The sequence below is a fragment of the Neophocaena asiaeorientalis genome, unplaced genomic scaffold (assembly GCF_003031525.2).
Source record: "Neophocaena asiaeorientalis asiaeorientalis breed wild unplaced genomic scaffold, Neophocaena_asiaeorientalis_V1.1 scaffold212, whole genome shotgun sequence".
NCBI classification, from domain to species: Eukaryota; Metazoa; Chordata; class Mammalia; order Artiodactyla; family Phocoenidae; genus Neophocaena; species Neophocaena asiaeorientalis.
Window position 1 is genome coordinate 2,238,609 of NW_020174046.1, and position 24,503 is coordinate 2,263,111.

The 24,503-nt window shown below is 36.6% G+C and overlaps 1 protein-coding gene and 2 pseudogenes across 4 annotated transcripts in view; all 3 read left to right on the forward strand.

The window, feature by feature from the left end:
• PIBF1 (progesterone immunomodulatory binding factor 1) overlaps window positions 1–24,503 on the forward strand; it is a 201,140-nt gene that overhangs the window by 63,868 nt on the left and 112,769 nt on the right. For all 4 annotated transcript variants that reach the window (XR_003004349.1, XR_003004348.1, XM_024753941.1 and 1 more), the window contains exon 10: window positions 514–612. Coding sequence is in view for 2 of the 4 variants with exons in the window: in XM_024753941.1 (XP_024609709.1) it covers window positions 514–612 (99 nt within the window). In the remaining 2 variants the exon portion in view is untranslated. The remainder of the gene's footprint in view (window positions 1–513; window positions 613–24,503) is intronic.
• On the forward strand, window positions 16,527–19,807 carry LOC112405506 (rab GDP dissociation inhibitor beta pseudogene; annotated as a pseudogene).
• On the forward strand, window positions 19,865–22,994 carry LOC112405513 (rab GDP dissociation inhibitor beta pseudogene; annotated as a pseudogene).

Below are 24,503 nucleotides of genomic sequence, written 5' to 3' on the forward strand. Positions count from 1 at the left end.
CTTTCCTTCCTCTCCATGTGAGACCCAGGGTCTATCAGTTTAGCTGTTTTCCTGCTTTTGTCCCAAACTTCATTTCCATTTGGATTCCTGTGATCTCTGTATCCCTCATTATAACATTTTATATTGCATTTATTAACTTCTCAAAACCTCAGCTCTCTTGTGGATAATATGTTGGTAATTATACCTACCTCATTAGATTATGGTAAGAATTAAATGAGTTGCTATAAATACAGCTGTTTACCCTACCTTCCCTTCGACCCTTGTGGAGAATAATTGTGGAAAAAGGTAATATGACATTTAGAGAGTAGACCATGTTTGTACCTACACTGCTGTGTGCTGCTAGAGAAACTCACCAAGCCAGGCGTATTTGTATAATATACACTGTGGGACACCAACCCTTAGGGTGTCCCCGAGATTATCAGTTAGTCCAATTCCAAGCAAGTCCATTTATGAGTCTTTAAAAGATGGATACTTGTGTAGTCGGAATAACTGAAGTGTACATTTACACTTTAGAAACCTCCGAGAAGCAAGGGATAATGCTGTGGCTGAAAAGGACCGAGCAGTGATGGCTGAAAAGAATGCTCTAGAAAAACATGATCAGCTCTTAGACAGGTAAGCATCCTGAAAATAGAAATGTTAAGACTCTTCGATTTTTGTTCCTGTTACTCTTTCTTTTAGAATATATTTTTTAATAGAAGTTTAATTTTCATTTCAGTTGAAGTGTAATTTATATGTAATAATTTACATATGTAAAAATTGCATATATTGAAACAAGATAGAGAAGAGTTTCCTTATACCCCTTTGGTCAGTCTGAACTACCACCCATCAAGAGGCAAACACTTTGTGATTTCTCTCACCATAGCTTAGCTTGTTCTTCATGGACTAAAAATAAATGGAATTGTACAGTATGTACCCTTTTGTGTCTAGCTTCTTTCACTCAACATTATATGTTTTCATCCATTTTATGTTGTATCAGAAGTTCATTTCTTACTGTTGCTGGGCATAAATATACCACAGTTTGTTTATTCATTCACTTGTCAATGGACGTTTAGTTTGTTTTCAGTTTGGCGCTATCATGAATAAAGCTGCTATGAACATTTTTATACAAGTCTCTTTGTGGGTATATGTTTCTGTTTCTCTTGGATAAATACCTAGGAGTGGAACTGCTAATCATCGAGTAGATGAATGTTTTACTTTAAAAGAACCTGCCGGACAACTCCAAGGTGATTGTACCATTGTATACTCCCCAGTTTATTTTTCAAAAACCTATATTTTCTGGTTCATGTCTGTTGGAGGGAGGGGAAGAGAGAGAGTAATTTGTCTTTAATTAATCAATAGAAAATATATTTAATAACCTAGTTAAAAGGAAAATCACTGATGAGTATTAAAGTAAATATCATTACCTCATCAAACAATGTATTTTAGTGGTTCAACTACATGCAGAGTAAACAGAGTGGTTACCTTTTTTTTTTTAACTTTTTATTTTGAAATACTTTCAGACAGAAAAGTTGCTAAAATAGTACAGAAAAGTTTTCATGTACCTTTCCCATACTGGTAAACTTTGAAAATAAACTTTGAAGATAATCTCAGTGGGTCTTTTAATTGTTAAATGAAGATTACAGATTAATTTGTGGTTTAAGCAATACATGGAACTAATAATTCAAGCAAGTTTTCACATAATTAAACTATTGCTAATCCTCTAGAATGTCAAAATCTTTTAGAATGGTCCAAATTGTTATACTTCTGAATTCACATCAACCTTATAAACTTGACTCATGGAGAAATTCTAATAAATGTAATAATGAAGAAATCTTTTCTATAATGTGAAAGTATGTCTAATTCTAAAGATCTTAATATAAAATTAAACATTTATAAACCAGCTGCTTTTATTAGCATGCTGTTGCAACCTATCTTAAAATTGTCTTTTATTATGTATAATCCTTCTGTTTATAAATCTATATCATGTCCACTAAAGATTTACTTAGCTCCTTGTTGTTGTTTTTGAATGTAATATATTTAGTAATGGCTCTAGAATAATATTTATGGACCAACTAACAAGCTTTAAAAGAAAGAATAAGTAAACCAGAACTTATATTCACGCAAAATTTCATAACTTGCTAACTTGGTATGTGGTTGTGAGTTTGGAGAGAGAAGAATAGTAAATGTGACCTTAAAATTGGCTGCTTATACTAAGCTCTGTAATGTCCTACACTCTGAATCTAAAATCCTTCTTATCCTACTTGTTCACACACTAGCAACTGGGTATTTATCCTGAAAGCCATGCGATACTTTAATATCTTCTGAATTACAGAGAATTCAGTCATTTAATGTTTGTAAAGGACATTAGAACAGTGTCTTGCACATAGTAGTTCTATAGAAATTATTGGTATTATAGGAAAATTTGCTGAGTTAATTCTGCTTTAACTAATGGAATTTTTGCTCTTAATTCCTTGAAGTGATAGTAAAACTTTCCTTATTTGGAGCCTAATTTTCATCCAACCTTAAAAAATTAGGACAGTTTTAAAATCAGGACAAAGAAGGAAAAAAAAGAAAATGTTTCTAGACACACTAGAAATAACCTATGAGCAGCAAATAGTGTTAGTGCTCAGAACTTTAAAGCACATTATAGGACCAAGGATTTATTGAAAAAATGAGAATAATGTCTGGAATCTAAAACTCAAAATAAGCTTGGACTTTAATAAAATGCCTAAAACAGCTAAATGTACTTATCTGTTTTTTGAGCTACAATATTAAAGTAAAGGAGAAAATCCCCATGCTTAGGGTTATAATGTTGCTAGATGATTTCAAAAAAGTAGGATTCTAGATATCCCCACAATTTAATTTTTCCTTAATTACTCTATAAACTTATTACAATTCATGTCAATAATTTCAAAAGACTTTTAGTGAAACTTGACCAGCTGACTCTAAGATTCTTTTTCAGAATTGCTGTGGCTATGCTTGTGCCTACTCTTGTACGTTTACTCTTCCGCATGAATTTCTGTAGTTATATTTTTCATGTTAATACCTTTCATCCGTCCAGAGTTCATTTTGGGGTATGGTGTAGATAGAGAACAAATTTTATTTTATCTTGCTCACTATTAAGTTAACTGTACATTTAATGGCATCCAAATAAAAATACCAGCAAGATTTTTTTCTGCTTAATCTACACTCTAACTTTCTCTTGTGTTGGGTGGTATGGGAGTAGCACAGGCCTTTTGGGATCCTGGAAAGGGTAAGTGAGTTAGGGATGTATTTGGATTAAGTGGTTTGCAGTCACTTCTGTTTACAGTTAAATTATTGCTAGCCATTTCTGAGTATCAGTGGCTTCCAGAAATATTCTTATTACCCACTGTGCAACACAGGTTGTGAGAGATAGGAATGTGTCTCAGGTACCCATTACTGGAACCAGGGATTATTGACCTTCTTTCTTGGTGGAGGTATAAGCAAGATGCAATCATTTATCCTTTATTTTGGAGGGGAAGCCCTGGCAGTCCTCTGACCAGTGGATACTTAAACTTCTTACTGATGTGGTGGCTTCTCGAATCTTCATAGGGTTTTTTTCCCCCAGCTTTATTAAGGTGTAATTGACAAATTAAATTGTAAGGTATTGAAAGTGTACAATGTGATGATTTGATATACACATACATTGTGAAAGGGTTCTCCCCTCATGGAGTTAATTGACACATCCACCACCTCACATACTTACCTTTTTTTTTTTTTTGGTGGGAACATTTATGGATTTAAGGTCTCTCATAACAAATTTCAGTTATACGCTACAGTGTTATCAACTGTTGTCACTGTGTTATACATTAGATCCTCAAACATTATTCATCTTACAGCAGGATTTTTTTTAACCAAACATATCAAATCTATGGTTCATATGAAAAAATTAAAGATATTTCTTAAATAATAAGACTTGAAAGTCGAAATTACTCCTTGATCCATGGGCTGCAGAATCAATGTGTTAGCAGGCATGAAAACAACATTCATTTCATTGTACATCTATCCTCAGAGCTGTTGGTTAACTAAATACATTGTCATTGAGCAGTAATATTTTGAAAGGAATCTTTTTTGTTTTTTGAGCAGTAGGTCTCAACAGTGGGCTTAAAGTATTCAGTAAAACCATGTTGTAAACAGATGTGCTGTCATCCAGGCTTTGTTGTTCCACTTATAGAACACAAGTAGAGTAGATTTAGCACAATTCTTAGGGCCCTAGGATTTTCAGAACGGTAAATGAACATTGGCATCAACTTAAAGTTACCAGCTTCATTAGCCCCTAACAAGAGAGTCAGACTGTCCTTTGAAGATTTGAAACCAGGCATTGACTTCTCCTCTCTAGCTATGAAAGCCCTAGATGGCATCTTCTTCCAATAGAAGGCTGTTCCATCTACATTGATAACTTGTTTATTGTAGGCATCTTCATTAATTATCTTAGCTAGATCTTGTGGATAACTTGTTACAGCTTCTACATCATCACTTGCTGCTTCACCTTGTGTTTAAGTTTTATGTTATGGAGATGACTTCTTTCCTTAAATTTCATGATCCCATGAACCAGTCTCTTCAAGGTTCAAACTTTTCTTCTGCAGCTTCCTTACCTCTCTTAGCTTTCAAAAAATTGAAGAGACTTAGGGCCTTTCTCTGGATTAGGCCTGGCTTCAGGGAGCGTTGTGGCTGGTTTGGTCTTCTATCCAGACCACTAAAACTTGCTTCATATCAGCAGTAAGGCTGTTTTGCTTTCTTCATTCCTGTGTTCACTGGAGTAGCACTTTTAATTTCCTTCAAGAACTTTTCCTTTGCATCCACAACTTGGCTAACTGTTAAGCACAAGAGGCCTAGCTTTCAGGCTATATTGACTTTCAACATGCCTTCCTCGCTAAGCTTAATCATTTCTAGCTTTTGATTTAAAATGAGAAATGTGTGACACTTCCTTTCACTTAAACACTTTGGAGGCCATTGTAGGGGTACCGATTGGCCTAATTTCAGTATTGTTGTGTCTCAGGGAATAGGGAGGCCCAAGGAGAGGGAGAGAGCCTGGGAGGATAGGCAGGAAATCTGTACATGACCTTAAATGCTAAGCTATGCAGTCTGGATGCCATTCTGTTGAATGACATGATCAGAGTTCTCAGTTTTAGAACAATTACCCCAGAAGAATGAGGAATGAAAGTAATGCTAAACTGATAACAGGAAGATAGTTCAGAGAACATTATAAATAGTTTGCTATCTTATATAGGCATGGTTCATGGCACCCCCAAACAATTACATTAGTAACATCAAAAATCACTGATCCCAGATCACCATAATAATAATAATAATGAAGAAGTTTGAAATATTGTGAGAATTGCCAAAATATGACACAGATACTAAGTGAGCAAATGTTGGGAAAATGGCACTGATAGACTTGCTTGATGCCACAAACCTTCAATTTGTAAAAAATGCAGCATGTGCGAAGTTCAGTAAAGCAAAAGCACAATAAAAGGAGGTATGTCTGTATAGGCTTGGAAGATTTTAATATGGAGATACTATTCTACAGTAATAGAAGTTATATCTAGAATGTGATTGGTGATTATCTTATTTATAGAATCATGCTGGGTCTGGGCACCCAAGCTCTAAACCAAAGGTCTTAAGAGGAAAATGACCAAACATATTCAAAAGATTAGAAAATGTCCTACAGTGTCAGATTATAACTGTCTACAGATATTTAAAGTGTACTTTTCTCACGTGGTCAGGCCTAAAGTAGTAGAATTGGGACCACTGAGTAAACATTACAAAAAAGGGTAAAGATAAACTTTCTAATAGGGACTTTCAAAATGCCTTGACATCAAGTATATTCTTCATCATTAGAAGTGTGCAGGCATCAGCTGGCCAGGCATTCAATAGGATTGTGTTTGTAAGCATCAAAGTATCAAGTGAGTAGCTTGATGAGTCTAAAGTCCCTTTTGATTCTGAAATTATCTGTAATGTAACAACAGCTCAAAGGAGTTGATACACTGGTTAAGTTACCATGTAAAGGGAATGGTGAACCCAAGCTGTTTTTGAGTGTATTTTTTTTAATCTCTGCAGTTCACTTTTCCTGTTTTTTGTTTGTTTCAAAATAAAAACCTAGTATTTAGGACTATTATTTGAAAAAGACACTATATATTTTTTAAATATCCACTGGATTTTAAAAAAAATATTTATTTATTTGGCTGCATCGGGTCTTAGTTGCAGCACATGGGACCTTGTAGTTGCAGCATGCGGAATCTTTAGTTGTGGCATGTGGGGTCTTTAGTTGCAGCATGTGGGATCTAGTTCCCCAACCAGGGATCGAACCCAGGCCCACGGCATTGGGAGTGCAGAGTCCTAGCCACTGGACCACCAGGGAAGTCCCTCCACTGAATTTTTTTTGGGTATAGATTGCCTAAGAATATTTTGGGCATATCATGTATATTTTTTGTATATACTGAAACCCAAGGAAAAGTATTATTTTATTTTTCAGAGGTTGAGTTTTTAATACTCAGGTGTGTGATTCTGGTTTCCTTTGTGTCAAAATCAGAATAAACAGATGTATTTCAATCTTTACATGCATTGTGATTTCTGTGAATCATGCTTAAGTAAAGTCCAAGACATGTCTATACACAATTTTCTAGTCAGGTATAACTAATCTCAACTTTTTCATTTTGTTGAAAGTTTTACTTTATCAAATGCTTCATTTAATGATCAAACAACCTGTGTTATTATAAAGAGAAATGTAAGGAAGTAGTATGCCGCTTTCAAACTTGAATGAAAAAGGCTTTTTGCTGAAGGACTTTAATTTTCTACAAAAAAATGGACTTTTCTCAGGCATATAAAAGACCTGTGTATGTCCCAATTCAAGTCCAACAATTCATTTAATAGTAAGTAACAAATACCCAGCTTTCATGAACAGGAACAGTTATTACCTCTTATTCTGTTGCTTTGAATCTCTGTAAGCACTCTGAGGATTCTCTCTGCCACAAAGGGGAAATTTTTAAACTCAATCAGGGTGACTAGAATAAATTTGAATACACTGTTACATCTGTGGGATCCTACAGAAGAGACCTATGTTTGAATCTAAAGTGTTAGCTTGTAATCCAGAATTAATTTTAATAGCTTTTTTTTTCAGTTATAGTTTTAATTTTTTTTTAAACTATGGTTTGATGTATTCAGAATAGTTTTTTCAGTTTGTTAAGTATTTTTAAATGAATATTACTTAAATTATGCTTTCATAATTATTTAAATTATGTTTTCAATCCCTACAACTTCTCTGGTAATAATAGAATTTTGTCCTCATTTTTTCTCTTAGAAGACCAAAGTAAGGGGGAATAGATCTAGTGAGTAGATTGAGTTTTATGTTATACTGGGCTAGTTTAAAGCTTGATATAGCAGCCAGCTGTCCTAAATTTCCATTCAGTGCTTTATCCCCAAGAGTAGAACAGTTCTGACATGCTTTTATTCTACCTTTTGTCATATTCTTATACTGTTTTATCTTTGTTTATCCGGTTTTTTAATCTTGCCTTGCTTCTTCAGCAGGCAAGTAAATGTTTGTGTCATTTTCAATATAAACTTAATGGGATAAAGGATGTTGAGATTTGAAATAAAAGCTATAGTACTGTACTTAAACTTTGTTTACTTAGTAAATTCTGTGATAATTTTATTCATATTATTCTTAGTTTTCATGATTACATAAAGTAATCACATCATAATTGTTACTTGAATGCAGAAATTCTTGATTCTCAATCCTATATTGTTATTCTTTTGACATACCTCTTTATGAAAGAGGTATTCTTTTGACATACCTCTTTATGACATACCTCTTTATGAAGAAAAAATATACCATAAATTCGTGCTTCTTAAATAATTTTTAGTATTTGATTTTTTTCCTTGAAAATTTGCAAAATACTCTAATTATAAGCTACTCTAATGATTTTTCAGAGTTTATAAAATTATCTTTTGTTACTTGATTTCTCTTATTCTAAAATGTTCTATTTGCCTATTGGTTTGTTTCATTTATATTGAAATAGTCTAGCCCCATGTTCTCAAATTTCTCTTGGTTTTTAAGCTGCTGTTCCATCTGACATATATTTGTCCACTTATATAGGATATCTCAAGCTGGTCTCATTACATCCTAAGTTACCACAATTGACTCTATTCCTTTCCTAATAAAGGCTTTGGAAATAGTAGTACATAATGTAGTGTACATGAAAGCATTAAGAAATTTATTGCTGAGGTGAAAAATATCTGTTCCTTCTCAGTCTAGACACAAACCTTTGAAAGGAACCGATAGGAAGCACCCACATTCGGATCACAATGTATGGATTTTGTTTTATCCACCTCTCATCTATCTTCCTTTTTCTTTATTAGGTATTGGTCTGATCTGACATTCCTTGCCCCACCAGAAACAATGGCCCAGGGTGTCCTTTAACCATTCATGGATAATTTGTTGCCTATAATTGGGCTTAAATGGCACTGCTAGTTCTGAAGTGATACACCTATTCTCCTCCACTTCAAAAGAATGTATCTTTTTTTTTTTTTGCCACATCTTATTTAATTATGAATAAATTCAGAGATGTGTGTTGTATTTATAATTGAACCATTCTGCATTCATGTTCTCAAACATATTATAAACTAAAGTCTCTAATATTCCCATTATTTTCCAGATGGGAAAGAAAAACCTCATGAAACTTGGAAAATAAATTTTTTTCAAAAGAATGTATCTTGAATATTTTTGTGCAGCGAGTCAAAATACACACATACACAAAGCAATTAGATATTCTTTTCTGTCAGCCTTTTTTTCTCAAAGAAGGGCTGGTGGCTTCTGTGGCCAAAAAGGATATTTACTCTATATCAGGAGAATTAATGATGGATGCCAATATTGTTAGCCTGCAAGTCCATGGTATAGAACATCTTTATACAGTAATAGACTAGAGTTATCAGCATATTTTGTTGTTTAGGTGGAACAATTGATGTAGAGAAGGCTGTTTTCATACCTACCGATTTAAACCTCTTCTCTCCTCAACCCTGAATAACTCTCAATGGCCGTCACTCTCAGGAGATCAATTGACTGTTGATCTTATAAAATCAAAGCTGTGCTCCAGCATTCTGTCTTAGTCCTTACTCTTTTTTAACTTCTTATTTCAAATTTCATGTGTACACAAAAGCTACAAGAATGATGCAAAGAATTCCTTTATATCTTTTATCTAAATTCACCCCTTTTTAACATTTTGCTACATTTGTTTTATCATTTTTATTCTCTCTCTCTCTTTCTCTCCCCTCACCCCACACATTATTTTTTTTCTGAATAGTTCAGTAGACTGAATGCATCATATACTCTTGCCTCTTCAAGGTTTATTTTCTAGGAGTAAGAATATTCTCTTATATAACCACAGTACACTTATCAAATTCAGGACAACATTGATAATAATACTTTTATCCATTTTTGTCAGTTGTCCGAATGATATCTTTTTATAACAATTTTTTTCTGGCACAGCATCCCGTCCAGAATTATGCTCTGCTTTTTGTTTTCACGCCTCTTCAGTGTCTTTTAATCTGAAACAGTTCTTCAGTTTTTCTTTTCTATTTTGTTTTCATGACATTTGATTCTTTTTATGTTGGATCATATACACATATATGTCTCTTCCTTCTGGAATCTCTCCTACTCAGTTTTAACTGTCACTTTAGGGAATGATCAACAGTGTTTTTAAACTCAAACCATACCTTTCCTTGCGTTTTGTAAACTTGTATTTCCAGCTACGTGATTGACATTTTTATCTCAGTGTTTTTCTGGGACTTTAAATTCAGTATTTGTGAAACAAACTCAGCTTCCTCTCACATGCACCCTTCCCAAGACAGAATGTGAGTTCAGCTGACTTCAAGTCAGTAAACTATACTGCCATTTTTAAGTCATTTCTGTTTGAACTTTCAGAATAATAATCCTTTCCCCTTGCTCCTGTGTGTAGGTTTGTCAAATTTCATAGCTTCTCCCCCTATAGTATCTCTAAAATCCTCTGCACTCCTGCTGGCAGTCATCCTGGGTCAGCTTCTCGTTACTTCTTGACTGGGGTCGTGCTGTAATTGTGTACGATAACCTCTCAATTCGTTGCTCCATCTTTCCCCCTTGCTTAATCCTCTTGCTCAGACCTTTTCTTCCTGCCATAGTTTTGCATCCTAACATCATCATTTGCCCAGACACTTGAACAAGAAAGCTGGTGGTTCACAACTACTTTTTTTCCTCACTCTCCTTCCTATTTATTCAACCAACAGGTTGTTTATTGATAACTGCCATGTGCCATTTGCTGTGCTAGATGTTGATGTACATAAATAAATCAATAAATGGGAGGTTGCCCCTGCTGAGAGTCAATTGAGGTAAATGGAAAATAAGCAAACAGATTCATAATTGTTATAATTATGTGTTTTGATGATTGCTATGAACTAGATTGTGTGAGGAGGAATAATGGCTCCAGCAGGGTATATCATGATAGGATAGTCCAGAAAGGCCTCTCTGAACACTTAAACTAAACAAATATCATGTTTTTTCTAATTCCTAAATATATCTAATCTTTTCCCACCTCTTAATCCCAGGTGCCACTGCTTTAGTCAAGTCTTTCTTTTCTCTTGCCTGAACTATTTATAATAGTCTCTGAACTATCTCACCGCTTTCAGTTTAGTCCTATTTTCATCACTTATTCTTCCAGGGTAATTGTTCTAAAACTCAGAACCCTAATTATGTCATTCAGCAGAATGGCGTCCATACAGCACACAGCTTAGCTCAGGGTCATTCACAGACTTCTGGCCTGTCTTCCCAGTTGCAGATACTTCTTTTGATTCTCCCCCATTTACTCAAGACAAACAGATCTCTTCAAGTTCTGTAAGTGTTTATATGGGTTCTTTGCTAGGAATGACCTTTTCTCTTCCCTTGCTCATGTATCTTACCATTCATCTACTAGGTAGATACCCATTCATTTGGTAAGAATGAAATCCATGATCATGTCTTCTATGCATACCTTAACTTCCTGTCAGAAATGCTGAAGTCTCTTCTCTCTGTTTTCTAGCATTATATTATAATTGTGTGTTTGTTTACAAGTCTTTCCTCTGAAGTATTGGGGGTTTTTTTGAAGTCAGAGATTTTCTCTTCCCCGTTTTTGCTTCTCTAGTAAGGTAAAGCCTCTACTCAGTGTCTTTGATGTAAGTAATTCTCAATAAATATCAATTTCAGTTGATTAGAGCTTACCATGTTCATTTTGACTCACAACTTTCCATTATGAAGGCAGTTCAAGTGCTGAAAAGAGTGCCCAGGACTTGTCTTCATTTTACTGTATCAGTGGTTCCCAAATCTAGATGAATTTCAGTCACCTGGAGAGATTTTTTTTTTTGGAAGACGTATTTTTTTGCCTCCCTCTACTCCTAGTATCTAGTGTACTTCCTACAAAACCCCCCAAATAATCCTAAACTATCCATTCATCGAATATGTGTTTGAGAAACACGACAACAGCTTTTGAAAACACTTGTAAGCTATAAGTTCTAAAGAAATGCTAGTTATTACTATCTATCACTGTGCCCTTCTTGGTGCCTTAACCAGTAATCTCAAAGAAGATGTAAGCTTTTTCTCGAAGGCTAATGCCCTAAGTACCCTAAGATTTGAAAGAACTTGAGCAACTGTTGGTTATCTTATTAAAACATTGTTATCAGACCAAGGCCAGAAGACAGGAAATAAGCAAATGTCCCTATGCTCTGAAACACTGAAGAGGAAAGATTCTAGATCTATATACATCAGTAAACTTGAATGTAGCCCACTATGAACATTCTAAAACAGATCATTAAACAGATAGTGAGCATTTAGAAATGGAAATGGTGAAAACCAGAAGTCACCATTAGTTAACTATTAAGTCTTGACAAACTACTTTTACTTCTTTTTTTTTTTTTTTTGAGGTATTTACTAGAATTTCTAGAGAAGAGTGCCAGTGATAGAAGGTATCTCAATTTCAGCAAAACATTTTATTAAGATTATCTTTGTAAAGACATGGGAATTGTGAAATTAATAACACTGTAAATAAGTGATGAATTGAAAGCAGTTTAAATATCAGTTTCAAAGAATGTTGATTAGTAGATCAACCTAGAGGGACATTACTGATGAAATGTTTACAGGCTTTTTACTTAATTCTTAACCTGCCATTGGTTAAATCATATTGGTTAAACCTAGATTTCTCAGTGAGCCCAGTGCGTAATTCTCTTCAAATTTCACACTTTAGACAGACTTTCATTCAGTAAATAAATTTAGTGAATCGTGCACCTTGTACCTGTCACGTACCCCATTTTGATATCCCTCTTTCCGTTCTCAGTGATTAACAGGGAAGTAACTATAAGTTAGCCAGTATTGCATAAAATCATAGGCTAGGAAACTCTGACCTATGATTTAAAGAAACATTTGTTTTTAAGGGAACTCTGAAATGTTAAATTGATGGAGGACTTCTAAAAATGAAGATTTTGTAAGAGCATTTTTAGGATTTTCTCTGTTTGAATATTATATGGATGAAAATAACATGAAGAAGATACTCTCATCTCCATTGGAAACTAAGGGAAGCCTCAATATGGTGTCATAAATTTCAAAGAATTTTGGTCAGAAACCGTGTAACCAGAACACTCTACAATTCAGCAGGTAGAGTATAGTGAGGTGGATAGTATACAGAGGAAATTCTGCGCAGCTCCTGGAACTCTGCAGTAGAACTTTCTGTAATAATGGAGATATTCTTTATCTGCCCTATCCCATACAGTAGCCACCAGGCACGTTGGGCACTTGAAGTTTAGCTAGTGTAGCTGAGAAACTGAATATGTTTTATTTTAATTAACTTAAATTTAAATAGCTACTTGTGGTTTCAGGCTCTTATTATATTAGACAGCTTAGCCCTAAAGTGAAGGGGTAAAAGCTGGAAATTTCAACCTCTTTCTCCATTATATATCTGCAGGAATGCCAGGCTAGAGGAGAGCCTGTTTAGTTGTGCTGTATCTTTTTTCCTTTGGTGTGATTTAGATTCTCAACCAAGAGTGATGGGGTTTGTATTAAAGCAAACCAAATAGATGTAAAACAGATAAATTGCAGAGAATGCTTGCTGTTCCATAGGTTGAATGGGGGTTATGTAAAATCTGAGGGGTTATGATGAAATTTGTAGTCTAAACTGACTTTTTACCAATATGACTAACTCTCCCAGAAAGAGAAATAAATACAAAATATGAGAGAGAAGACTAGAACTATAAACTTCCAATCCCATAAACTTGACCATGGGTAAAAGTATTTGGAGAAAATACAAACATAAGCTTCCAGACTTGGAACCTCAGCTTTCTCCCCACCTTTAAGCAAGGAAATTGCTGACCAGATAATATGTTCCTAGTCCTCCAGTTCATTGGATAATGGAACAATCCAAACAATGTTTTGTTAAACAGGAAATAGGCAAAATGAAGTCTTGGCTAGAACTGCCTTCATTCAAAGATTATTAAGTGATGGGGTGGGGGGCGGTTCAGGGAAGACAAGTATGAGATATATGTAAATATTTTTTTAAGTGGAAGGAGACAGCAGGAGTCCTATAAAAGCTGCAGAAGATAAAGAGAACATTTTAAAAGATCTATGCTAGGAATCTAGAAAGATTTTATAGATTATAACCTATTCACAACTAAAAGAATTTAAGAAAGCACAGAACTCTTTGAAACCAAAGACTTTGCAAAAGAATAAGATAGAAGGTGACTGGCAAAGTTAAAGAAAAAGATTACATAGAAAAATGACATACAAGACTTACAAAGGAATTAAAGAGAAAAAGGGGGGTGTAGGGAGATCCAGAAAACTGAATTAAGGGAGGGTTTATAAAGCAGAAACAAATCAAAAAAAAGAAAAAGCAACAAAGAAGTGATGCAAATGGTTAGAGAGGAGGTATTAGACATGGAGAACAGGCAACACATATCCACATTCAGAAAATTAGTGTGTCAATGGAAGAAAACAAAATGAAAGAGGAAAAAAATATTTAGAGATACAATAAAAGAAAATTCTTTCTGAAATTTATCAGAACTCACCACATTCTGGGTGGTGTGAAGAGGATGGGAAATAGCAATGTATTAAATCCAATTGAAGTTATTGAATATGAACATTAAAGGAACATTATTAGAAGCATCTGGGCTGGATAAGTAAGTCATTTGCTAAGGAAAAATTGCAGGTTGAGCTTAAGTTTCTCCTCCATAACTTTATACTTTATTTATTCATTTAGCAGTATTTATGAACAACCTGCTTTAAGCAAGCACTTTAACACTGGGATTGAAGGTTTAACAGTGGTCTCTGTCTCAGTGGAATTTACGTTCCTATGATGTAAATCAACACATATAAATAAATGACAAAATAAAGAAGATAATTTTAGAAAGTAACAATTATTTGAGAGAAATAAAACAAGAGTGTGATTCAGGTAAGTGAGACTATGTGAGGGGTGACATTTTCTGCCTCCTGAGTGATGAAAACTCACTAGTCATGTGAGGACTCAGGAAGCCTCTTACCCACGTGGCATTCCTGAAAAACCTACTTGGAATGGTAACCTCACTAACCAAAGAATCAAAGAACTCATTAAAAAGAAAAAAAAAAAACTCATGAATTGAGATGTCAAGGTATAAAAGAACTGGCAGTGAATATTTAATGTAATATTAAATCTCAGTAACTATTGTCATTCTGCTTTCAAAACACATTGTAATCATAATTGTTATGGGGAAATTACAACATAAAAATAATAATTTAACATAAGTAGAGGCAAAAATAGCAACTTGCAACTAAAATTAGAGAATTGATGGTAAGAGGAAATAGTGTGTATATAATATACTTAATATTGTATAATTATAATTTCCTCAAACTTCATAAGAATTAGTGGTTTTATGAAGAAATATCTGTTTAAACATATTAGTCAGGAAACAAAACATTAATTAAACTGTAAACAGATGATATCCTGTGTATATTGCCAGAGGAGAGGGAAGAAAAAAGAAAGCACAGACCTTATAACAAAAGATAGATAACAAAGCAAACAACAAAGAAGCAAAACACAGAAAATATAAATTCTTAAGACGGCAGATGACCAATTGTGTCTTTTCCGACAACAGTTGTAAATGTGATGAACTCACTATTATACAAGAAAAGAAATACAGTTTGGGTCAAAAACTATATTCTTTTCACAATAATAAGTGACTCTGGATGTATAAAGATAAAAAAATGAAAAATAACACAGGATCTAAAACTCTTCTGCAATAAATATTTATTAAAATTTGTTTTAATAATTCAGGATCTTGAGACTCCCTTTGTCATGACTATATATGCACAACGAAATGCTCCAGAGCATTTATGCGTCGAATTTGCCACAGGGAAAGTGCTGATTGTCCCACTTACAGCCCACACCCAGACTGCTCACTGTTGCCAGGGATCATTTAAAACATGGTTTGAGGGTAGGGATAGTTTCTAGATAAAATTCCTAGATAAAGGGGGGTGCCAACAGTTACTATAATGCACTGTTTACTACACTTCCTGATCAATAAATAATTGATGAAATAGGAAATAAAGCTCAGAAAATTTAAACAAACTGGAATCATGTTGTTAATTCATAAGCACTTTTTCACTGAATTCAGCTTAAGGGTCACATGAAAGTTATATCAACGATACAGTTCAGTATGTGGCTTATTAATTAGCTTAGAGAGAATGTGTGGTAGTGAGATCAAGGTTTCAGGTCCATTCACCTTGCAGACCTTTTTTTTTTGCAAAGGTGGGTGGAGGGGGATGAGTGGGGACTATGATCTTTTCTAAATCTAGCCAGCTGCCTCAGAAATGTGTAATTTTGGGTCACAAGCAGAGAGAGTAGATAGAATCAGTACAAATATCTAAGTATTACTAGAAAAAGAACTCAAGTACATGTCCTCCTGGTGACTGATCAATAACGTTGTGTTTGTAAATGAAAGAAAACACTTTATTATATATCTGCACATTTTTTAAGATGCTTTCTTAGAAATCCAGAGTCATAGGTGGTCAGTCATTATGCATATGAATTGAATCACAGAGTGTGTGTGTGTGTGTGTGTGTGTGTGTGTGTGTGTGTGTGTGTGTTTGTACAGCTTTCTTTATAGGCTGCTGCTCTGTTGCTGAGGGGGAAATTTTCATAGATTTACATTTGGTAAATATATCCACGTCCAAAAAAAGATGTGTAAAATATTGGAATGCCAGCTGACTAAATCAACTCATAAAAACTTCAGTTAAAAGTAAGATATTTTCCACGATTATTTTAAAATATGATGTTTACTGGAAGGAAAGTCCAGAGAATTACCACAGTTGAAGTGTGAGTGTATTTCTCCCACTTGTAAATGAGCTCTTATTTCCTACAGTGCATATTCTGGTCCACAATGAGTCATTTTCAACATGTTTCAATTTAACTCCTAATACATTTTTAAACTTGGCAGGCATATTTAGATGAACGTTACTTCCAGTTTTAGAGACTGCTTCTAAATTATACTTCAGTACTGCAGTCATTATGAAAAGTTCTTTCAGTAAAAAGGAAACAGGATTGATTGGAAGTGTATGTTTTGAGGAATAAAAAAATGGTTGCCATGAATAAAAATCAGATAGTTAAGCTTTTAAAAATTTTGTTACTACATAAACCCTCTTAATATTATATTAAAAAGTTGTAGTATAAGGTTCTTTTTATTGATAGAAGATACTTAAGAAAAAATAAGATTTATTCTAGATAATAAAGTTAATATTTATTGATCTCTTACTATGCCTAGCACTTTTGTGTGTTAACTTTTTTAATACCCATATAATAGGTAGTAGTTTAGTTTCTATAAACCATTCAGGCTTTTTTTCTATTATAGTGCATGGAGCCTAATACATTTCTGGACATATAACTGGTGCTACATGAATGTTTGTAAAAGCTAATACTTTATGGAGAATTTTACATATTGCCAACTCTTAATAAGTATTTAATAATTACCTTTTATAAATTTATGCAATCCTGTAAATCTTATGAATCTTCTGGCAGATTTCAGTTGACCAAGCTGTCCATTGTTAACGATTTTAATATCTTAATTTTTATCATAATGATGTTTACACTGTGCCTTACTCTTTTTAACACTTTATTTTGTATTTAATTTAATTTATTGTTTTTGGCTGTGTTGGGTCTTCGTTGCTGCACGTGGGCTTTCTCTAGTTGCGGTGGGCAGGGGCTACTCTTCGTTGCAGTGCATGGACTTCTCATTGCGGTGGCTTCTTGTTGTGGAGCACGGCCTCCTAGGCACATGGGCTTCAGTAGTTGCAGCACACGGGCTCAGTAGTTGCGGCACGTGGGCTCAGTAGTTGTGGCGCACAGGCTTAGTTGCTCCGTGGCATATGGGATCTTCCCAGACCAGAGATCGAACCCGTGTCCCCTGCATTGGCAGGCAGATTCTTAACCACTGCACCACCAGGGAAGTCCGTAACACTTTAAAGATTCCCAAAAGTTTAGAGTTGGGAAAAACTTAGAGGTTATTGAAAACAGTCCACCCATTTAGCAGATGAGGAAACAAAATCCAAAGAGGTTATCTGACTTGTCCTGAGTTACACTTACTAGGAGCAGGGCTAGAAGTAGATACACGTTCTCTTTGTTCCCATCCAAGTTGTTCGTTCTGCCACACAATTGTGTCCTTCCATCAGTAAACAGTAAACAACATATGAAGCACAACATGTGTGATGTTAAACAACATCAATAGGTACATCTTTTGCTCTCCAGTATGCATATTAAAAACAACAGGCTCTTCTCTTCCCGTCTGAGGTGGCAGCTGGCTCCCTCTTCGCCAGCTCCATTTTCTCTCTGCTCCTGCTTCACTTTTCCCTCGGGCTGGCCCAGCCTGAGCGCTTCTGCCCGCCTCCTCAGGGTGGCCGCCTAGCCCCTGACCCCTGGAGTGCTACACCTTCTCCTTTCTCTGGGCTTCAGTCTGCACCCAGCCCCTCCGTGAATGAGGAGTACATGATCATGCTGGGCACTGGCCTGATGGAATGTATCCTGTCAGGTATAATGTCAGTGAATGGAAAGAAAGTTCTTCACATGGATAGAAACCCATATTAGGGAGGAGAGAGTGCATCATCTGTAACACCACTGGAAGATTTATACAAAAGATTTAAAATACCCGGAGCACCACCGGCATCAATGGGGAGAGGAAGAGACTGGAATGTTGACTTCATTCCCAAGTTCCTTATGGCAAATGGTCAGCTGGTTAAGATGCTGCTTTTTACACAGGTCATTCGCTATCTGGATTTCCAAGTGATTGAAGGGAGCTTTGTTTATAAAGGAGGAAAGATCTACAAGGCTCCTTCCACTGAAGCAGAAGCTCTGGCATCTAGCCTAATGGGGCGTTTGAAAAACGTCGATTCAGAAAATTCCTGGTGTATGTTGCCAACTTTGATGGGAACGATCCTAGAACTTTTGAGGGCGTTGATCCTAGGAAGATGGCAATGAGAGAGGTGTATAAGAAATCTGACTTGGGCCAAGATGTTATAGGTTTTACTGGTCATGAGCTGGCACTTTACAGAACTGATGACTGTTTATATCAACCATGTGGTGAAACCATTAACAGGATTAAACTTTACAGTGAGTCTTTGGCAAGATATGGCAAAAGCCCATACCTTCATCCACTCTACAGCCTTGGATAACTGCCACAGGATTTTCACAGCTAAGTGCTATTTACAGAGGTACATACGTGCTGAATAAACCAATTGAAGAAATCATTATGCAAAATGGAAAAGTGATTGGTGTAAAATCTGAAGGAGAGATTGCTCGCTGTAAGAAGCTCACCTGTGATCCCATCTACTCCATCATCTTTGATCGAGTAGAGAAAGCAGGCCAGAGACTTCCCTGGTGGTCCAGTGGTCAAGAATTCACCTTCCAATACAGGGGATGCGAGTTAGATCCCTGGTCGGGGAACTAGGATCCCACATGACGTGGGGCAACTAAGCCCACGCGCCGCAACTACTGAGCCTGAGCCTACTCTCTCTGGAGCCCGAACGCCACAACTAGAGAACCCGAACACCACAATTACTGAGCCCATGTGCCATAACTAGAGAGAAGCCCATGCACTGCAGCAAAAGGAGGGGGATGAGTGGGGACTATGATCTTTTCTAAATCTAGCCAGCTGCCTCAGAAATGTGTAATTTTGGGTCACAAGCAGAGAGAGTAGATAGAATCAGTACAAATATCTAAGTATTACTAGAAAAAGAACTCAAGTACATGTCCTCCTGGTGACTGATCAATAACGTTGTGTTTGTAAATGAAAGAAAACACTTTATTATATATCTGCACATTTTTTAAGATGCTTTCTTAGAAATCCAGAGTCATAGGTGGTCAGTCATTATGCATATGAATTGAATCACAGAGTGTGTGTGTGTGTGTGTGTGTGTGTGTGTGTGTGTGTGTGTGTTTGTACAGCTTTCTTTATAGGCTGCTGCTCTGTTGCTGAGGGGGAAATTTTCATAGATTTACATTTGGTAAATATATCCACGTCCAAAAAAAGATGTGTAAAATATTGGAATGCCAGCTGACTAAATCAACTCATAAAAACTTCAGTTAAAAGTAAGATATTTTCCACGATTATTTTAAAATATGATGTTTACTGGAAGGAAAGTCCAGAGAATTACCACAGTTGAAGTGTGAGTGTATTTCTCCCACTTGTAAATGAGCTCTTATTTCCTACAGTGCATATTCTGGTCCACAATGAGTCATTTTCAACATGTTTCAATTTAACTCCTAATACATTTTTAAACTTGGCAGGCATATTTAGATGAACGTTACTTCCAGTTTTAGAGACTGCTTCTAAATTATACTTCAGTACTGCAGTCATTATGAAAAGTTCTTTCAGTAAAAAGGAAACAGGATTGATTGGAAGTGTATGTTTTGAGGAATAAAAAAATGGTTGCCATGAATAAAAATCAGATAGTTAAGCTTTTAAAAATTTTGTTACTACATAAACCCTCTTAATATTATATTAAAAAGTTGTAGTATAAGGTTCTTTTTATTGATAGAAGATACTTAAGAAAAAATAAGATTTATTCTAGATAATAAAGTTAATATTTATTGATCTCTTACTATGCCTAGCACTTTTGTGTGTTAACTTTTTTAATACCCATATAATAGGTAGTAGTTTAGTTTCTATAAACCATTCAGGCTTTTTTTCTATTATAGTGCATGGAGCCTAATACATTTCTGGACATATAACTGGTGCTACATGAATGTTTGTAAAAGCTAATACTTTATGGAGAATTTTACATATTGCCAACTCTTAATAAGTATTTAATAATTACCTTTTATAAATTTATGCAATCCTGTAAATCTTATGAATCTTCTGGCAGATTTCAGTTGACCAAGCTGTCCATTGTTAACGATTTTAATATCTTAATTTTTATCATAATGATGTTTACACTGTGCCTTACTCTTTTTAACACTTTATTTTGTATTTAATTTAATTTATTGTTTTTGGCTGTGTTGGGTCTTCGTTGCTGCACGTGGGCTTTCTCTAGTTGCGGTGGGCAGGGGCTACTCTTCGTTGCAGTGCATGGACTTCTCATTGCGGTGGCTTCTTGTTGTGGAGCACGGCCTCCTAGGCACATGGGCTTCAGTAGTTGCAGCACACGGGCTCAGTAGTTGCGGCACGTGGGCTCAGTAGTTGTGGCGCACAGGCTTAGTTGCTCCGTGGCATATGGGATCTTCCCAGACCAGAGATCGAACCCGTGTCCCCTGCATTGGCAGGCAGATTCTTAACCACTGCACCACCAGGGAAGTCCGTAACACTTTAAAGATTCCCAAAAGTTTAGAGTTGGGAAAAACTTAGAGGTTATTGAAAACAGTCCACCCATTTAGCAGATGAGGAAACAAAATCCAAAGAGGTTATCTGACTTGTCCTGAGTTACACTTACTAGGAGCAGGGCTAGAAGTAGATACACGTTCTCTTTGTTCCCATCCAAGTTGTTCGTTCTGCCACACAATTGTGTCCTTCCATCAGTAAACAGTAAACAACATATGAAGCACAACATGTGTGATGTTAAACAACATCAATAGGTACATCTTTTGCTCTCCAGTATGCATATTAAAAACAACAGGCTCTTCTCTTCCCGTCTGAGGTGGCAGCTGGCTCCCTCTTCGCCAGCTCCATTTTCTCTCTGCTCCTGCTTCACTTTTCCCTCGGGCTGGCCCAGCCTGAGCGCTTCTGCCCGCCTCCTCAGGGTGGCCGCCTAGCCCCTGACCCCTGGAGTGCTACACCTTCTCCTTTCTCTGGGCTTCAGTCTGCACCCAGCCCCTCCGTGAATGAGGAGTACATGATCATGCTGGGCACTGGCCTGATGGAATGTATCCTGTCAGGTATAATGTCAGTGAATGGAAAGAAAGTTCTTCACATGGATAGAAACCCATATTAGGGAGGAGAGAGTGCATCATCTGTAACACCACTGGAAGATTTATACAAAAGATTTAAAATACCCGGAGCACCACCGGCATCAATGGGGAGAGGAAGAGACTGGAATGTTGACTTCATTCCCAAGTTCCTTATGGCAAATGGTCAGCTGGTTAAGATGCTGCTTTTTACACAGGTCATTCGCTATCTGGATTTCCAAGTGATTGAAGGGAGCTTTGTTTATAAAGGAGGAAAGATCTACAAGGCTCCTTCCACTGAAGCAGAAGCTCTGGCATCTAGCCTAATGGGGCGTTTGAAAAACGTCGATTCAGAAAATTCCTGGTGTATGTTGCCAACTTTGATGGGAACGATCCTAGAACTTTTGAGGGCGTTGATCCTAGGAAGATGGCAATGAGAGAGGTGTATAAGAAATCTGACTTGGGCCAAGATGTTATAGGTTTTACTGGTCATGAGCTGGCACTTTACAGAACTGATGACTGTTTATATCAACCATGTGGTGAAACCATTAACAGGATTAAACTTTACAGTGAGTCTTTGGCAAGATATGGCAAAAGCCCATACCTTCATCCACTCTACAGCCTTGGATAACTGCCACAGGATTTTCACAGCTAAGTGCTATTTACAGAGGTACATACGTGCTGAATAAACCAATTGAAGAAATCATTATGCAAAATGGAAAAGTGATTGGTGTAAAATCTGAAGGAGAGATTGCTCGCTGTAAGAAGCTCACCTGTGATCCCATCTACTCCATCATCTTTGATCGAGTAGAGAAAGCAGGCCAGAGACTTCCCTGGTGGTCCAGTGGTCAAGAATTCACCTTCCAATACAGGGGATGCGAGTTAGATCCCTGGTCGGGGAACTAGGATCCCACATGACGTGGGGCAACTAAGCCCACGCGCCGCAACTACTGAGCCTGAGCCTACTCTCTCTGGAGCCCGAACGCCACAACTAGAGAACCCGAACACCACAATTACTGAGCCCATGTGCCATAACTAGAGAGAAGCCCATGCACTGCAGCAAAGGATCCTGCATGCCAGAGAAGATCCCACGTGCCACAGCTAAGACCCAACACAGCCAAATAAATATTAAAAAAAAAGAAAAGAAAATTGGGCCAGGTGATCAGAGTCATCTGGATCCTCAGCCACCCCATCAAGAACACCAACAATACCAGCTCCTGCCAGATCATTATTCCACAGAACGAAGTCAACCAGAAGTCAGATATCTATGTCTGCATGATCTTCTCCGCGCACAACGTGGCAGCACAGGGCAAGTACATTGCCATCGCTAGCACAACGGTGGAGACCAAGGAACCCGAGAAAGAAATCAGACCAGCTCTGGAACTCTTGGAACCAACTGAGCAGAAATTCGTTAGCATCAGTGACTTCCTTGTACCAAAAGATTTGGGAACAGAGAGCCAGATCTTTATAACCCGTACATATGATGCAACAACTCACTTTGAGGTGACCTGTGATGACATTAAGGGCATCTATAAGAGGATGATGGGATCTGAGTTTGACTTTGAGGAAATGAAGCAGAAGAAAAATGACATGTATGGGGAAGACTGACAGTAGTACATGTTGCCAACTAATTAGGACAAACTTAAAATTTGGCAAATGATGCATATTGTATGAAATCAATATTGTAAGGCCTGCTTTTGTAATCAAAACTGAGAGATTGCAGAGCACCATACCAGTAAATATTCCTCCCCTTTCTAATATCATGTATTAACTTGTTTTCATGGAGTGGCTCTTCAGAATTGGCAGGTTCCCACATTCTGTTCAATTTAACCGATACCAGCTTATTTTTTCTAGTGAAGAATCAGTTTTAAAACGTCATACTGATACAGAGAACTTGATATAGTATTTGTATCTTTTAATCAGTGTAACCTTTACAGTTATGAGCTGCTGCTGCTCGAGAGCTGGGTCAGTACAGTTTGCGTGCCATCTGTCCTCTGGGCATTAAGGAGATTCAGAATCGAATGTTCCATAATCAGGGATAGCATCCCTCATTCCTCCCCACCCCTTTTCATTTACATCACGTGTTATAACAGTGCCCAAGCAGCACAGCCACAAGCTTGGTTTATGTGGGCCTCCAATTCTAACCAAACTCCAGACTTTGAGAGTCATTTTGGAGGAAGCCTCTGTGCAGTGTTTTAACCTAATAAAATTGATGAGAGCAGAGGGAAGAGAAACCTATCATAAAGCAGGTAAATGTAGAGCTTCTTTTGTGTCCCAGGTGTGACTTCTTCAATGGACCAAACTGCAACGCAGTATTTATTTGACAGAGCCTCTGCTTCAACGATGTCTGTCTCACAGTGGCTCCGAATGATTTCTGTACTGCAAAATGAAGCCGAACTCTGGAAACCAAAACAAAACAACAGCAACAAAATTCACAATGATACTGTATTAATTTCCTGTGGTTGCCATAATAAATTACCACAAATTTGGTGACTTAAAACAACAGAAATTTATTCTCTCATAGTCTGGAGGCCAGAAGTCTGAAACCAAGGTGTCTGTAGGGCCATGCTCCCTCCACAAGCTCTAGGGGCAATCTGTTCTTTGCTTCTTCCATCTTCTGGGGCTCCAGGCATTCCTTGCTTTCCTTGGCTTATGGCCACATCACCTCCAGTCTCTGCCCCCATCTTCACATCACCTTCTCCCGTGTATGTGTTTTATAAGGACAAATGTGATTGTATTCAGGACACACCCAAATAACCCAGGACAGGCTCTTCTTCTCAAGGTATTTAATTTAATCACATCTGCAAAAAACCTTTTTCCGTGTAAGGTAATATTTACAGGTCCTAGGGATTAGAACATGGACATATATTTTGGGGAGGGACCACCATTCAACCCACTCCATATGCCTTTTAAGTCATTTGAATTAGTATTTATTCAGATCCTCCAATCGGAATATGATTTTATTTTTAAGTTATCCAACCAGAACTTTTTAAGGTATCAGCGAATTTTAGGAGTTATTAAAATTCTATAAAGTTAGATTATCTTTTCAACCTACTAACTTGACATTTAGCAAATTACTTGCTCTTGAGCAAATGGCACCTTAAAGATATCTAGACT